Source organism: Mesoplodon bidens (genome assembly GCF_964165515.1).
Source record: "Mesoplodon bidens genome assembly, chromosome: 1".
In the NCBI taxonomy this organism is placed as follows: Eukaryota; Metazoa; Chordata; class Mammalia; order Artiodactyla; family Ziphiidae; genus Mesoplodon; species Mesoplodon bidens.
The window spans coordinates 203,645,425-203,660,491 of NC_138176.1; the positions used below are offsets into that span (position 1 = coordinate 203,645,425).

Sequence of the window (15,067 nt, forward strand, 5' to 3'; positions counted from 1 at the left end):
AAGCAGCTGCATAGCACAGGGAGATCAGCTCAGTGCTTTGTGACCAGCTAGAGGGGTGGGATAGGGAGGGTGGGAGGGAGGGAGACACAAGAGGGAAGAGATATGGGGATATAGGTATATGTGTAGCTGATTCACTTTGTTATACAGCAGAAACTAACACAACATTGTAAAGCAATTATACTCCAATAAAGATGTTAAAAAAAAAACCAGTAATGAAGAAAAAAAAAGATATCTTTTTAAGGTGCCAGTGCTCTCTGACTCAGGTTCCCTTTCTCCCCCTGAGAATGTTCTGTGGTAATAAGTAGTCATTAAGCTACATTTGTTCCTAAAGCTTCTCTCAGTCATTGGGGTCTAGAAAGATAAGTGGTCTACAAAATTGAAATGTTTCTTTCTTCCCCCTTAAATATAGATTTGTCGAGAAAGCTATGGTGTGGTTGAACAGAAGAAGCTGATACCTGGGGGAGACAGAGTGGCTGTGTGCAAGGAGAACAGGTTAGTCCTGACCCTGGACCGTGCACACATTACTTCATTTCTCTGCACTTTGCCTTTTAAGACCAAGACTGAAGTTAAATTTTCATCCCTTCTTTAGAGGGAGTAAGGGTGCTAAGGCAACTTTAGGGGTTTAATAGTAGAGGAAGCAGCAGACCTGGGTTCAGGAGATAACTGTTGTAGTTCTCCATCTCTGTCTTACTGGCTTTGACCCTGAGCAGATCACGTAAGCTCTCTGATCTCAGTTTCTCATCTGTCAAATGGGGTTATAATAACTGTCCGGCCTCCCTCATGGAATGGTTGTGAGACCAAAGTGAGATAATTGATAGGAGAACATTTTGGAATGAATGAACTCCCAGCATTTAGCACAAAGTTTCCAGTATCCAGCAGAGTGACTGGCATAAAAATGCTCCAAAAAATGTGTTGAATAAGCGAATGCTGTAAAGATGCTTACTATTATTGGGGTTTTGTTGCTGAAGAATTTGTAATACAGGTTTTAAATTAAATTCTTTCTGCCTCATGAAAATTAATTCAAGTATATCTGATTTTTCAGGGTAGTTTTCTCTGTGTTATCCCTTTGGAGGAGAAAAAAATTCAATTTTGTTTGCTTTTGAATTAAATTATGAGTGAGGTTGTTGGCCATCTGCATATTAATTAATTCAGTTTACAAGCACTGAGTGTCTGCTGTGTATGCCAGGCATGTTGCTGGGTATAGGAAATAAGTAACTTTTATCCTCAAGGCTAGCTGGGAAGGGGCAGTGTAATGAATGGTTGCAGTAGATTGTGGTGCATGTGATAGGAAAGTGATAGGCCAAGTGCCAGGGGACCAGGGGGAGAGGCCATAACACTTTGACCAAACACTGAAGAGGGAAAACATTTTAGACACAGTGAATAATATGAGTCAGACTCTCAAATTTAACACATGCCAGAGAATGATGAGTATTTGTGGGGCGGGGGTTAGGGTGTGGATGGAGGGTGGGTGCAGTAGTATTGGGGTGGTGCTTGTCAAGACCTTGAACGGGTTTGCAGTGGGACATGGCTGACCTCTGTTTGAGTGATGACTGGTGGCCATATGGAAGTCAGCCACGTGTGGAGAGGCCCATTAGGAGGCTGTTGAGGTAGCTCAAGGGCGGGGTGGTAAGGGCCAAAGTGAAGGTAGCAGGGATACGGAGCCGGCTATGTGTTTATGTAATCAGCAGGAGCTAGTGTCTCATTATATACAGATGGTACTAGAGAGGCATGTAATGTTTCTCTTTTTTAATCTATTTATTTATTTATTTATGGCTGCGTTGGGTCTTCATTGCTGCGCACGGGCTTTCTCTAGTTGCAACGAGCAGGGGCTACTCTTTGTTGCCGAGCGGTCTTCTCACTGCGGTGGCTTCTCTTGTCGTGGAGCACGGGCTCTAGGCGCACGGGCTCAGTAGTTGTGGCTCGTGGGCTCTAGAGCGCAGGCTCAGTAGTTGTGGCGCACATGCTTAGCTGCTCCGCGGCATGTGGGATCTTCCCGGACCAGGGCTCGAACACCCATGTCCCCTGCATTGGCAGGCAGATCCTTAACCATTGCGCCACCAGGGGAAGTCCCGAGAGGCACGTATTGATAACAACTCTGAGGCTTCTAATTTGGAGAGCTGACCAATAGGAAACAGAATCTGTAGCGCAGGGTGGAGGGGAAAGAGTTCTATTTTGTATATGTTGATTTTGACATGTCTGTGTGATACCTAGGTGATTTTGTTTAGAGCTGAAAATTTATGTCTATCATCAAGAGAGGTCTTTTTTTAAAATGAATTCATAGTTTTTTTTTTAAGTAGGATGTTTTCTTTTTCTTTTTTGCATTTAAAATTTTAATACAGGCTTTAAAGGTTACTTTCCATTTACAATTATTACAAAGTATTGGCTGTATTCCCATATTGTACAGTACACCCTTGAACCTATCTTACACCAGGTAGTTTGTACCTCCCACTCCCCACCCCCTATGTTGCCCCTCCCCCCGACAGGTAACCATAGTTTGTTCTCTGTGTCTGTGGGTCTGCTTCTTTTTTGTTATATTCACTAGTTTGTTGTATTAGAAGAGAAGTCTTATATCAGTAGTTTATTTGTTTACTTACGCCCGTCTTAATCACCAGTGAATTTGAGGTTGCCTACACAAGGAAAAAAGTGGTGAAATAAATAAAAAACGAGGACAGGGAAAATGTCTGTTCTTAGGTGAGTTGTATGTATTAGAATAGAAAGTAGACTCTTAAGATGAGGATTTAGGGACTGTTAGCACATTAGCTAGAGACAAAACTTCTTGGCTTAAAGAAGTGGTAGGGGTGAGGAAAGATGAGGGAGTAGCAGTCTCCACTTGGGAGGGTTGTGAGCGAGGGAAGCCTTCTGGAAGCAAGGGTTCACTGAAGCTATGGAAAAAGTTACAGATGAAGAGAAGTTGTATGCTGTTTTAAGCATGTTGGGAAATTAAAGCTAATCCACTCTGGGTGTTAGTTGGCTTCTTACTGTAAATAGTTGCAAAGATGCAAACAGAGATCCTATGAACTTCACTCTATCCAAGTGATGTATGTTGGCTTCCTCCCATAAGTTTTCCCTTTGGAAAGCAGGAATGATAGAAAAACTGACAGGCCTCTTCTTCCATCCTTTTACATTTTTAAAGATAGCTAGAAGCCAAAGTGGTCTAATGTAACATTCAGTAATCTTTTTTTGTCATGTAAACCTTCCAGACTATCCAGGAAGCCTCAGCTTTGGGGAGAGTGTGAGCTATAATACCAGCATTAAGTAAAATAATCCAGAGGTTGCTAGGTACCCAACAAAATGGCTTCAGATGATGAAATTATCTTGACTCTGGGAATCTAATATAGAGGCTAGTCTTGTCTCAAGTAGGTGTTTCAATCGAAACTCTAACTTGATAAGAATCTTCTGGAGCTGAAAACAGTCCTTTCTTTATTTACATAACGTGGGTATTTGTGTTAACAGCAAATGATTTGTTTAAGAAGAACCGTCTCATTGTTCCATAGAGTCTGCTAAGGTTTTTATTTTTTATTTTACTTATTTTTCATTTTTAAATATTTATTTCTTTATGTGGCTGCAATGGGTCTTTGTCATGGCACGTGGGATCTTCGTTGCAGCATGTGGGATCTTTAGTTGAGGCATGCGGGATCTTGAGTTGCGGCTTGTGAACTCTTAGTTGCCGCATGTGGGATCTAGTTCCCTGACCGGGGATCGAACCCGGGCCCCCTGCCTTGGGAGCGCGGAGTCTCAGCCACTGCACCACCAGGGAAGTCCTTGATACTCTTTTTAGAATTGGGGGATTTATGGCCGATCATAAAGTGGCTTTGTGGGTCCAGGTGATTTCTCTTCCCCCCTGGTTTTGATGATTGCTGTATTACATACGTATGTATATATATGTATGTAGATACATCTACAGCCTTTAGTCTCTCAAAGGATGTCTGAGGTTTTGCGTCAGATTTCAGACACGACAGTGCGTGCATCGTTTGTTAGGAGCTAACAGTGGGCTGGGCAAGCGGCCTGAGGAAGGGCATATTCAGAATTTCTTCACATTCTGGTGGGTCATCCTAATGTGCTGTGTGTTGGATACACCGTGTGGGGAAAAGAGTGGTGTCGTGTGGGCATAGGTGACGTGTGATGTAGTCTGCAGAAGAGGCAGTTGTTGGGACTTTTCTTTTTCATATCTTTGTAAAATTATTGTACTTGGAGTACTTTTTGTCTCTGCCTTTTTTGCTCTCTGTCTCTTTCTGGGTCTGAGTTTTTCTCTTTCTGTCTCTCTGCTTCTCTCTCTCTCTCTCTCACTCTCACTGTCTCTCCTTATTCAGGTGTTTCTTTGAATCAGCAATTGAATTCACTTAATAGTTGAGAGACAGTTTGTGCAGGAACACTGAAGTAGACCACAGTTTGTTGAGGGTGATAAGCTGTTCTCATATGTAACCGTAAATGAAATATGAAGACAAAATTGATTAATTGGATCAGAAGGGGTTCAGAGAAATCCACGTGGACAGATGCGTCTGGGAGGATGGATATGGGATTAGAGCTGTTGGGAGGACTCCTAAGATTTGGATACTAGAAAGTAGAGATGAGGACATGATAAAAAGGGAAAGGTGCTCATCTGTAAAGTTCGTGAGCAAAGGAGTTGCATGATAGATGTGGGTCATTGGCACACTTTCTTTCTTCATCTTCTTTTTTTTCCTTCCCCATTATTTATATCTGTTGCTGACTCTTGGGCTGCACCCCACAGTCCTACAAGCTCTGTACTTGCCCAGCCTTAAGACCGAAGAAAGAGCCCGGAGTCAGTAACAGAGACATCAGTGGTTTACTGGATGGGAGATCTTACATGTCTGAAGCAAGGTTTTGGAGCGACACCCCACTGTGTGCGTCCGAGGTCAGGCAGGAGGTGGTGGCAGTCTTTGCTACCGGGGGGATGGGGGGGGTTACCAGTTATAGGGGGAATTAACGTCAGGTTGGCTGTCAGTTATCAGGGAAACCAGTAGAGGGGCATGCCCCTCAACACCCCTTTGATAAGCTATCTTCACGGAGGTGTTCTGATCTCACATTAGAACGGTCATTAGCTAGGACCTGGGGCAAGTATGTAGGAAGGTCAGTCATGTGAGTAGGTGTAGGTGAAGCAGGCACAGGTAGAGCAGGGGACGGACAGAGAGCAAGAGAACAGCCATCTTGAATGTCCTGACCATACACTGACACACATGCACTCCTGGACATTGCTGATCCCATGAGGGGTCCTCAGAATCAGTGTGGAGAGCGTGCTTTTGTTTACAGCCCATGTGGGTTCCTGTTCTCTGTCTTTGCAGTTATTTGCCCCAATTGACCTCAGGGCTGCTTCTACAAAACATTGTCCATAAGGATGTTCTGATGACATACAGGTTCCTTAAAAGAAAGACAGTACATAACTTCAAGGGAGTAATAAGGGAACTTACATTATTCTTTTACTCATATTACAAAACTCCATTGTTCTGTTACCATGACTTTCTAAAAAATAGCTTCTCTCTTTCTAAAAAAGTTTTCAAATCTTTGTGCAATGAAACGTGCTGTCGTTTTAAATATTGCCAGGCAGAGGGGGATTCTTATTTTTATTGCCAGTACGCGGTGCTTGAAATTTAAACATGGAATGGCTTCTGTGTGAGGTGCAAGTTTGGGTTTCGGCTCTTCTGGGTTGCTAGCGCTCACCGAACACACGGTGGTGAGCTCACCCACTGCTTTAGGCACTGTTGTCCATGACTCTGTACTCGGTGACAGGAGCAGCCCCCCTTGCTGACACAGTTACCTGTTGGGAAGGCTTCTGAGAACCCAGTGTGGTTACTGCCTCGTTACATCGTATTGCTGTCAGAGTTAGGGACAGCCAGAAGAAGACAAGCAGATGTTTTTTCCTTTATCTTTAATGTTGCAAAAAGCAGAGATCTTAACATTAAAGCATGTTGAGATCCCGGTGAGAAAGCTTGTATACGACGGTAAAAGATTAATCATTACAGCTGTTATTTCCTTTTGACTGTTACATGCCATAACCTCATCACTGGGGGTCCTTTTTGGGTATCTCATAGATTAGTCTAAGAAAATTAAATGAAAGAAGCAAAAGAATAACACCTGCTGGATTTTTAACTTGAGTGTTGTGTATACAGATACTGCTGGCATTGAAGCTGTTTCTGTTAACAGTAAGGTATTTGCTGTCACCACTGCCCTGGAGGGAAATGTCAGAAGGGTACCAATTCTTTATCCATAATTTATTACATTCCATTTGGACTTAAAATTGCTTTCTTTCCTTGGACAAGAGCTGCAGACAGACAATTGAATTATAAGCATCCAGGTAAAAGAACATCCGTGGGTGATTTCTGGTGGCCACATCTTAGCTAAATCTTGGAACAACTGGCAGTCACATCTGAATAATACTGCATTACATGACTATTTGTGGTTAAGTATTTCTCACACTCTGTGGCATGGTGTTACTACCATTAATAAAAAACCCCACATATCATTCTAGATTTCCCCCAGTTTAACTCAATTTAATCAAATCAAATGCAATCGATATCTTCCCCCATTTCTTCCATATTAAGAAAGGGGTGGGGAGAGGGAATAGTGGAAAGGAAATGCCAGGCTTAAGGTAAGTGCTCCAAAGGGCACCTAGATTCCGTAGAGAGAACCTGAGAATAAAACCCACACATGACAAATACTTCTAGCGCCTTAAGATCTACTGAAGTTAGGACTAATGAAAGACTTCACTTGATCTCTCTTTTTTTTTTTTAACATCTTTATTGGAGTATAACTGCTTTACAGTGGTGTGTTAAAGCACTTTGCTTTATAGCAAAGTGAATCAGCTATACATATACATATGTTCCCATATCTCCTCCCTCTTGCGTCTTCCTCCCACCTTGATCTCTTGAGATAGTCTATGAGAGGTGTAATCCTTAAGATCTGCATGGTACTCACACTGGGCTGTTATAGGAATAGCAGATAATTTAAATGCCAGTAACATTTCTCGAGTGCTTCCCTTGTGTCAGGCATTATTCTGAGTCCTTCACATGCAGTCCTCCCCACTTTACAGTTGAAGGAACTGAGGCAGAGAGAGACATAAGTCACTTGTTCAAGGTTACACAGCCAGAAGTCCAGTGTTCAGACACCAGAGCCAGGATTCAGAGCCATTCTGTTTGACTGAGAGCTTGTGCTCTCAGTACACTGCCACTTAGAGGGCCAAGACCAGGGCTCCAGAGTCCCCATGTCCCCTCATCCCTAGAAGATAAATGACTTCGAAGAGTTTGCCGTTTTCGTTTCAGGCAGACTATGCAATTTTTTAAAAACAAAGTTGGCATAGTTAAAGACGTACAATGTACGTATAAAAGTGTATGTCTGAATTTTTAAACTTAGGTTGAGACGATGTTTATAATGTTATTATAAAGCCCTCATGGACACCCTTAATAATGGCTGCACAGCCTGCTGTGTAAATGTGTATTTTCTGTTCCTTCCCTTTTGGGTATCTGGCTTGTTTCTGTGTTCTTTTTTTTTTTTCTTCCCCCTTTTTTCTTTCTCTTCCCCCTCCATTTTTAATAACACTGTATCAGTCATCTTATGTATAAAGCTTTGTTTGTTTTTAAAATTTCTTTTTAATGGTAAGGTCCCAAGGGTGAAATTGAATTAGTGTATATCATTTTGAATTTGTTGATATTTTTACTAAATTGATTTTGCTAATGAATTATACCAGCTTATACATTATCATCAATGTATGAGAAGTACCCATTTCATCGAATCCTTACAAATACTGAGTGTTCTTTTTTTTTTAATCTAATCTAATTTAATAAGAAACTTGACCTCACTTGTAACATTTGTATGTCTTCCATGCATAGGCTACTTTACATATTCTGCCCAGCACTGATCCTTTTTACTGATGTTTACCTCTAAAATATTTTTGTTTAAAAAAAGTGAATGAGATAGAAGTGGTCATTGCCCAACATTATTAGTGTATTAAATGCCACTGAATTGTTCATTTAAAATGGCTATGTTTTGTGAATTTCACCCCAATTAAAAAAACGTGTTTGTTTCTGTGTGTGTGCACATGCAAATGTGTCTGTGTACGCTTAATTGTAAACTCTTGGAGAGCTGCTGTGATGTGCTTGGGCAGGGAGCGTGGGCATGCTGCAGTCTTCTGCATAATGCTCTTAGAGACTGAGTTGAATGTGTAATACACAGTTCCCTTTCTTTCTGCCAGTTACGTTGTGCATTGCTTACTAATTTGGGCCTATAATGGATGAAAAACGGTTTATGAGTAAGAGTGTTTGACCTGCCTTCAAGGGAGGGTATCCTGCTACATGTTAACACACAAGATTTATGTCTGCCTGAGGAGCTATCAAGTAAGCAATGCAGGAAACAGAGGGGAAAGGTCAACCCAGTTAGGAAAATGGTGGAAATTGTTTGACATTATGAAGGGCATTATATATGTGCCTTATCCTGAGAAAAGTAACCAACAGTGGTATGACTGGTAGCTAGAAAATCCCACAGCTAAAGTCTTACCATAAGTGAAAGAAAGATTGCTGGCCAGAGCACACAGCTCGGCATGCATATCCTCCAGACCTTGCTGGAGGCCTGGTCCACTTAGTATTGCCCTTTCAGGACGTGTCTTGCTGCCCCAAACAGGGTTGCAGTATTTCCCTTTTTTAAAGTCGTCCGCTGATGTCCTTTACGTATTTCTCTATTAAGATGATATGATTTTCATATCATTTGTATCAACTCTTTATTATATTAAGACTATTAACCCTTTGCCATCTGTATTTATTGCAGATTTTATTCCCAGTTTGCTGTTTACTTTTAAAAATGTGGAGTCTGTTTAAATCTCTAAAACTTCTTAATTTTTGTGTTGTCGTGCCTGTCGATTATTTCTTTTGGTCTTAAATCATTCTAAATTTAACCTTTCCCTGTCTAGTAACTGATACTTAATAATATATTTTCTTCAATTAAAAAAATTTTTTTGTGTCTGGTCTAAGGTAAAAATCTTAATTGTTTTCCTATTCTTACAGGTGAAGATTAGGGTAATTATATGGTTCCAGATCCAGTTTGGGTTTTGATTTGAAGTGTAATAAATTAAAAGTTAATTTGGGAAGAATTGACACTTTTGTGATATTCAGTCTCACCTTCCAAAGGCCTCTTTTACATTTCTTTGGGATACTGGTTTTTTTTTCTTTGGTTATGTACATTTTTATTAGGTTTTTATAAATATTTTGGTTTCTTATTTCTGCTGTGAAAGAGAGCCCTTTGCATATATTTTTATCATTAGTAGTGCCTAGAAATAGTTATTGGTTTTTATATATTTATATGTTTGGTCTATTCCTCAAATTTGTGAATGTGATAGCTTTCAGTTGATTCTCTTGGGTTTTCTATGTGTAATCACATGCCTGAAAATAAATTCCCCCCCCCCCCACTAACTATACACCTTATTTGTTTCATTCAGTTTTGCTTTTTTGTGGGATCTAGAAAAATATTAAATGACAGTCTCTTACTCCTAGGGATAAGAAATGAATATTGAATTTTTTTAGATTTTTCCCTTCTATTTCAGATAATCATGATTAAGATAATCATTGACTTATGTAATACATTATTTTGATTTTCTCTTTTTGTTGTCCAGGCCCTAAGGAAGATTAATAATACATTAAGGTTTCACTCAACTATTGCCATTAGCAACAGGTCAGAGCTTCCTTCCATTCCCTAAGGTAAAGCAGTCTAATTTTGCTTCTGACTAATTTTAACCCTTAGGGAAATGGAAGAAAACACGTCTGTGTTTAAAATTTTGGGGGGGTCTTCAATTTTATACTTCATTTAGAATGCCCAAATATAAAGTTGAAATAGACTTTTTAATATATGCATAATGTCACATTAAAGTCTTTTGTCTTTCTGGGAAGAAATCAAAACCTGATTTTTATATTGAGGAAAACAAAACAACACAGTTTATTGAACTACCTGTGTTTATGAATTAAAGGCCACTTCTTTAACAGTAATATCATGAACTTAGGAATATAATATGTATTTTTTCTTCTCTCGTAATTTAGGAGGATTGAATTTCAAATCATCTTTATCTTTCATATAATAATAACCATAATAATAACAGCTAAAATATCTTGAGCCCTTATGGTCACACACTGGTCTGTGGGATTTATGTAAATTAAGTAGTTTGTTCTTCATAATAACCTGTGAGGAAGGGACTGTTACTATCCCCTTTTATAGATGAGGAGAAACTGAACACAGATTAATGTAATTGCCCAAGATTCATTGCTAACAGGAGGCAGAGTGGGATTTGATTCCAGTCAGGGTATGAGTCCTTTTGTTCTTTGAAAATACTGTTTTATTAACACCACAGTGGTAAACAACGTTATGCTTAAATTTCTTTATGGATCACACAATTCAAAACCCACAAAGAAGCTAAGAGTCTTTACATTAAATGTGTCCTCCTAAAAATCCTTTGCTGTATGACAGTCTGTTCTCAAGCAGAAAAATTGGATTATGCACCATTTTATATTTCATATGTCACATTTACATAGCAAAATAATGAAGGCACAGCTAACACAAGCAAACTTAAACCCTTTCTACTTCTGAGCTGGGGGTGGGGACACACAGTTGGATTGGTTCTTCAAGTATATATTTTTTCCACACATTAGCTTCCGTGAAGAGTTCTGATAATTTTCACAGCTACATTCTAAAAGCTACAAGACAAAAAGACATCACAAGGATCCAACTTAACATTGGATACACATGCTTTACAGAATTTACTAGATTCTACACCTTTTCAAGTAAATTAATATTTCTAAAATGCTAGATAAAGGGATCAATACTTAAACATTGGTGTTTTTTTTAACACCTTTGTAAATAGACACTACCAAGAAAACACATAAACACGAGACTGTAAATAATGAACACATATGTTGACAATAGTGTACAGGTTATACACCCTCCTTCTCAGAACCAAGTATTCAGAACAGTCTTTAGAATTTGAAGTGGCAGTTTTCTGGGCCTCATTAACAGTACTGTCATGATCTCCGGCACGGGCTTCCTCCGTCCCATCACGCTTCTCTGAAGTGTAAAGTTGATGTCTGGGTTACGAAAACAAAGTCTCAAAGATGAGATTTTTCTTGGGTTCTGCTGCTTCTGCGCTGGAAAAATGCAGGACTAAAGAAATGGAAGAATTAGGCATTGAGTACTTGTTCAGTCTCGGCTTGGGTGTTCTGTGCGTAGTGTGATGCCAGTGTGATCAGAGGGTTTCAAAGTGACGTTCTTTACTTCACATCTACTTGACACCCTTAGGAAGTCTCAACTCCAGTCCTCGCAGAAGAGATCATGAAAAAAACATTTTAAATTTAACTCGTTTGCAACACCTTTTCGTATATTGGTGTTCAGATTTGAAATGGGCTGGCCAGAATCTGATTGCGTCGATTTAATATGATTCTAGGAATGTCAGAATTGATTCACATTGTACTTTGGTCCAAAACCTGAGCCTTTTCAAGTCCACTGATGTGTAAAAAAAAAAAAAAATCGGGGTTTTTAATCTGCGTCGTCATTCTCCTCTGCAATCTCTGCCCCCGCTTATTTCTGGGCGTCGTCAGACACTGCAGAGTGGGGACCCTCATCTTTGGCGGCAGTGGCCGCCGCCTCCGCCACAGGCTCTCCCTCTTCCTCCTCCTCCTCCTCTCCCTCCTCCTCCTCGTACTCTTCATCCTCCTCCTCCTCGTCGTCACCCTCTAAGGTCCATGCACACCCTTCCATCTCACCGGTGAGCTCCTGGATCTTAGCGAGTAAGGGCTTATAGATGTCGTTATACTTCTTCTCCAGAGCCTGGAATTCCTTATCAAATTTGGCTTCTATCTTATCGCACCGCTTCTGCAGCTTTTTGAGGGCCAGGACTCGGCATTTCACCGAGTTAGGCAGGCTCTCGATAAAGTCATTTCTAGGCTTCGGTGCATTCTCTGCAGGCGTCTGGGGCTCCTCAGCCGTCTGACCGACCGCGCCGTCGGAGTCGCCGGACGCGCTGTCAGAATCTCCCCCCTGCGCACCGCCTTCCGCCATTACCTCCTCCGCCGCCGCCGCCTCTGCCGCTGCCGCCTGGCTCGGCTCCGCGGGGCCCTGGTTCTCCGAGTCGGCCATGTTCGCGGAGCAGCGCAGAGGTCTCGGTGGCTCCCGCGGAGAGCTGCCCGCGAGCTGCGCCCCAGCGATCCTGCGGCAAGCGGCAAGCGGCAGGCGGCACTGACGTCGGCCGCGGCCGGGACGTTGGCGCGGCCCCGCCCTTTGCCCCTGCGGGGGCTTGACTGGCTCCCCAGAATCAGCTGATGGTCGGGCCCTCGACCCGCGCCAGCCAGCCGCCCGCTGATGCTGCGTTGCCGTTTCCCCGCACTGCGGGTGACGTCCGGACCCGTTTCTTAGCGACCCTGCCCGTCCGCCCGCGCACGCCTCCCCCGCAGTAGAGCGGGGACCCACTGCGGGGAAGGGCTCAGCCTTGGCCGGCGTGCTCCTCTAGCCCGCCCAGGGCTTCATCTCCATCCGCCAGTGCGCCTGGCTTGGCGTTTGTCTGCATCTCCCCTTAGCTGGCGTTGGGCTGCTGTTGGCAGGGCATCTCTGGCTTACTCTTGAGGAGCCAGCCGTCTTTAAGCACCTGAGATTTCATTGACTTCTTTTCTGGAAAGTGGAGGCGCGGCGGGCTCCGTCCCACCCCCTTGACGACCCGGGTGCGTGTGACGATGGGGACGGGAATAGTTCAGTTTACATGCCCCCCATCACCCCTGCCCCCCACCCCCAGCAGCCCCTCTTGGCCCTTTCCCAGCCTAGCAGCATATATACTGGTGGCAGGGTCTTCTCTCAGCTAGACGGACCCTGGAAGCAGCTTTGGAGCTGTTTGGATAGGGAATCTCGGCACTATGGTATCCTGGAATGTTCTTGAAGGGTCCTCGGAACCCTTGTCCTGTGGGGAGGGATGAAGCGGCAGGAGGGCCAAAGAAAGCAAGATCGTGTAAGCCCTGAGGCCCGGGCCGAGGGCCCCCTGCCTTCCCGGGCCTGAAGCATGTGTTCAGGACTGCCGTTCCTTGGGGATGCGCTGGCACACACACGCACGCACGCACAGGCATTGTCCCCGAGGCACGTTCAGCACCTGTGCTGTGGCTCTTACCGGTGATTCGTGTATGAGAACATGAAGAAAAGCTGTTAAATACCGAACTCTTGTTCTCTAATAGCCACGTGAGTAGAGACTTTAGTTCCTCATTTATTAAATCAGAACGATAGCTTCTTGAATAAGGATAAGGGCACATCGTTTAGGTAATGGAACGCAAACGATCTTTACAGGGGTTCTTCAGGAATGGTTTCAAATTCGGCATGACTGATATAAATGCTTTTCCTTCATCAGTTATACTGGGACTTGCTGAAGCTTTTCCATAAAACCTGTGACTGTAGGGAAATTACTTCCCTAAGTACATTTGGTGCCGTCTTTTGGTTCTTGCGGATATTAGTTAATAATATGTAAAGCACTTAGTGCTGACACTTGGTGGGCACTTGGTAAGTGTTTTGTTTGCAAAATAATTAAATTGCATTTATTAATCCACAAATTCAAATTCAAATTGTCTCGCAGAAGGACATCTTTGTGCCCATCCCCAAAGAAAGTTACTATTTATAAAAGGCCCAATATATTCCCATTAGCAAACATGCTAGTTTTTTTTGGTATTTGTGATTTGTATTACTTACTTTCTTAATTCCTTTCCAGATAATTTATTGTCTGCTTCCCTGTTAGCGTTTGTAATGACTGGGGTTTTTTTTTTTTTTTTTTTTTTTTCTTTTTGCGGTATGCGGGCCTCTCACTGTTGTGGCCTCTCCCGTTGCGGAGCACAGGCTCCGGACACGCAGGCCCAGCGGCCATGGCTCACGGGCCCAGCTGCTCCGCGGCATATGGGATCCTCCCAGACCGGGGCACGAACCCGTATCCCCTGCATCCGCAGGCGGACTCTCAACCACTGCGCCACCAGGGAGGCCCATGACTGGGGTTTTTTTCCTTAAATTTCAATCTTAACTCTGACTGAATTTGCTGTAATAATATATCTGTATTTAGTTGGCTGATCGTATACATATTCCATATATCATGTATGGAATATGTATAGGATCAGCCAACTAAAGCTACCTTGAGGTTAGGAATGCCTTTTCTCATTTTTAAAAATAAGGAACTTAGAAGCAGAAGAAGAGAGTGAAATAAATACTCTCTTACAATTATGTATCACCTGATTGGCAGAATTGGGCAGAAACCAGGCCTTCAAACTCCTGTAGTATAGAAGCTTTGACATACTTTAAAAAGACAAAACAAAACAAGACCCAAACTTTATTCAAATCTACTTAACTAACTTAACTCGCTTGAGACAACCAGGGTGTGCCCGTCTTTTAGGATTTTTATGTTGCCATCTTAAAAAAAATTTTTAAACTTCGCCTTAAGCTATGGGGTTCTTGGACTCCTTCATCAGCAGAAGCTGATAAGAGGCCAGGTAAGAAATTCAAGCAAGGCTTTATTGGGACTAGTGCTACAGCACAAGGGAGCTAAAGCACGTTAACAGTTTCCCTTTTCATTCCCTAAGGGGGGAGGTGAGTGGGTTCCTCATCTGGGGTGAGGGTAGGAATGGGTCCAGGGGTCGGGCCAGAGGGGTAGCTTCGCTGGTCTGCCCAGCCCCTTGGTGGGTCTGTGTGCAGGGGGCATGCGCAGTACCCTGCTTTTGCTCCTGGTTTCTCAGAAGTGACGTTGGGATTTTGGTCTTTTTGTACCTTGTTCGTAATTTGCCCCAGCTGGGCATGCATGCGGTTATTTTTAGTCCCTTCTGCTTTCTTTGTATTTTGCTGCTGGAGGGGATGTTTGTCGAGGTGCCAGCAATGCAGCAAAGGGTCCCAGCCGGTCTCAAGGCTACTCTCTCTTTTTTGTTTAAGTCTGTATTGAGATATAATTTGTTTACAATGAAGTTTACCCTTTTTAGGATACTTTGACAGACATACAGAGTCACGTAAACACTACAGTAACGGAACTGCAGAGCAGTAACCTCACCTGCCCAGATACGCTCCTGGTCTTTCCCTT

The 15,067-nt window shown here is 42.7% G+C and overlaps 2 protein-coding genes across 6 annotated transcripts in view; one reads left to right on the forward strand and one right to left on the reverse strand.

The window, feature by feature from the left end:
• Window positions 1-15,067, forward strand: part of HERC3 (HECT and RLD domain containing E3 ubiquitin protein ligase 3) — a 141,772-nt gene that overhangs the window by 96,027 nt on the left and 30,678 nt on the right. For all 5 annotated transcript variants that reach the window (XM_081232871.1, XM_081232875.1, XM_081232874.1 and 2 more), the window contains one exon: window positions 410-492. In XM_081232871.1, coding sequence (XP_081088997.1) covers window positions 410-492 — 83 coding nt within the window. The remainder of the gene's footprint in view (window positions 1-409; window positions 493-15,067) is intronic.
• Window positions 10,305-12,260, reverse strand: NAP1L5 (nucleosome assembly protein 1 like 5). Its single transcript, XM_081232930.1, has one exon. It carries the CDS (start codon window positions 12,118-12,120, stop codon window positions 11,563-11,565), a length of 558 nt encoding a protein of 185 aa, XP_081089056.1. The 5' UTR covers window positions 12,121-12,260; the 3' UTR covers window positions 10,305-11,562.

What these genes read in the sequence shown, in the direction of transcription:
- NAP1L5 (XM_081232930.1), bottom strand. Translation starts at nt 12,120, where the DNA reads ATGGCCGACTCGGAGAACCAGGGCCCCGCGGAGCCGAGCCAGGCGGCA.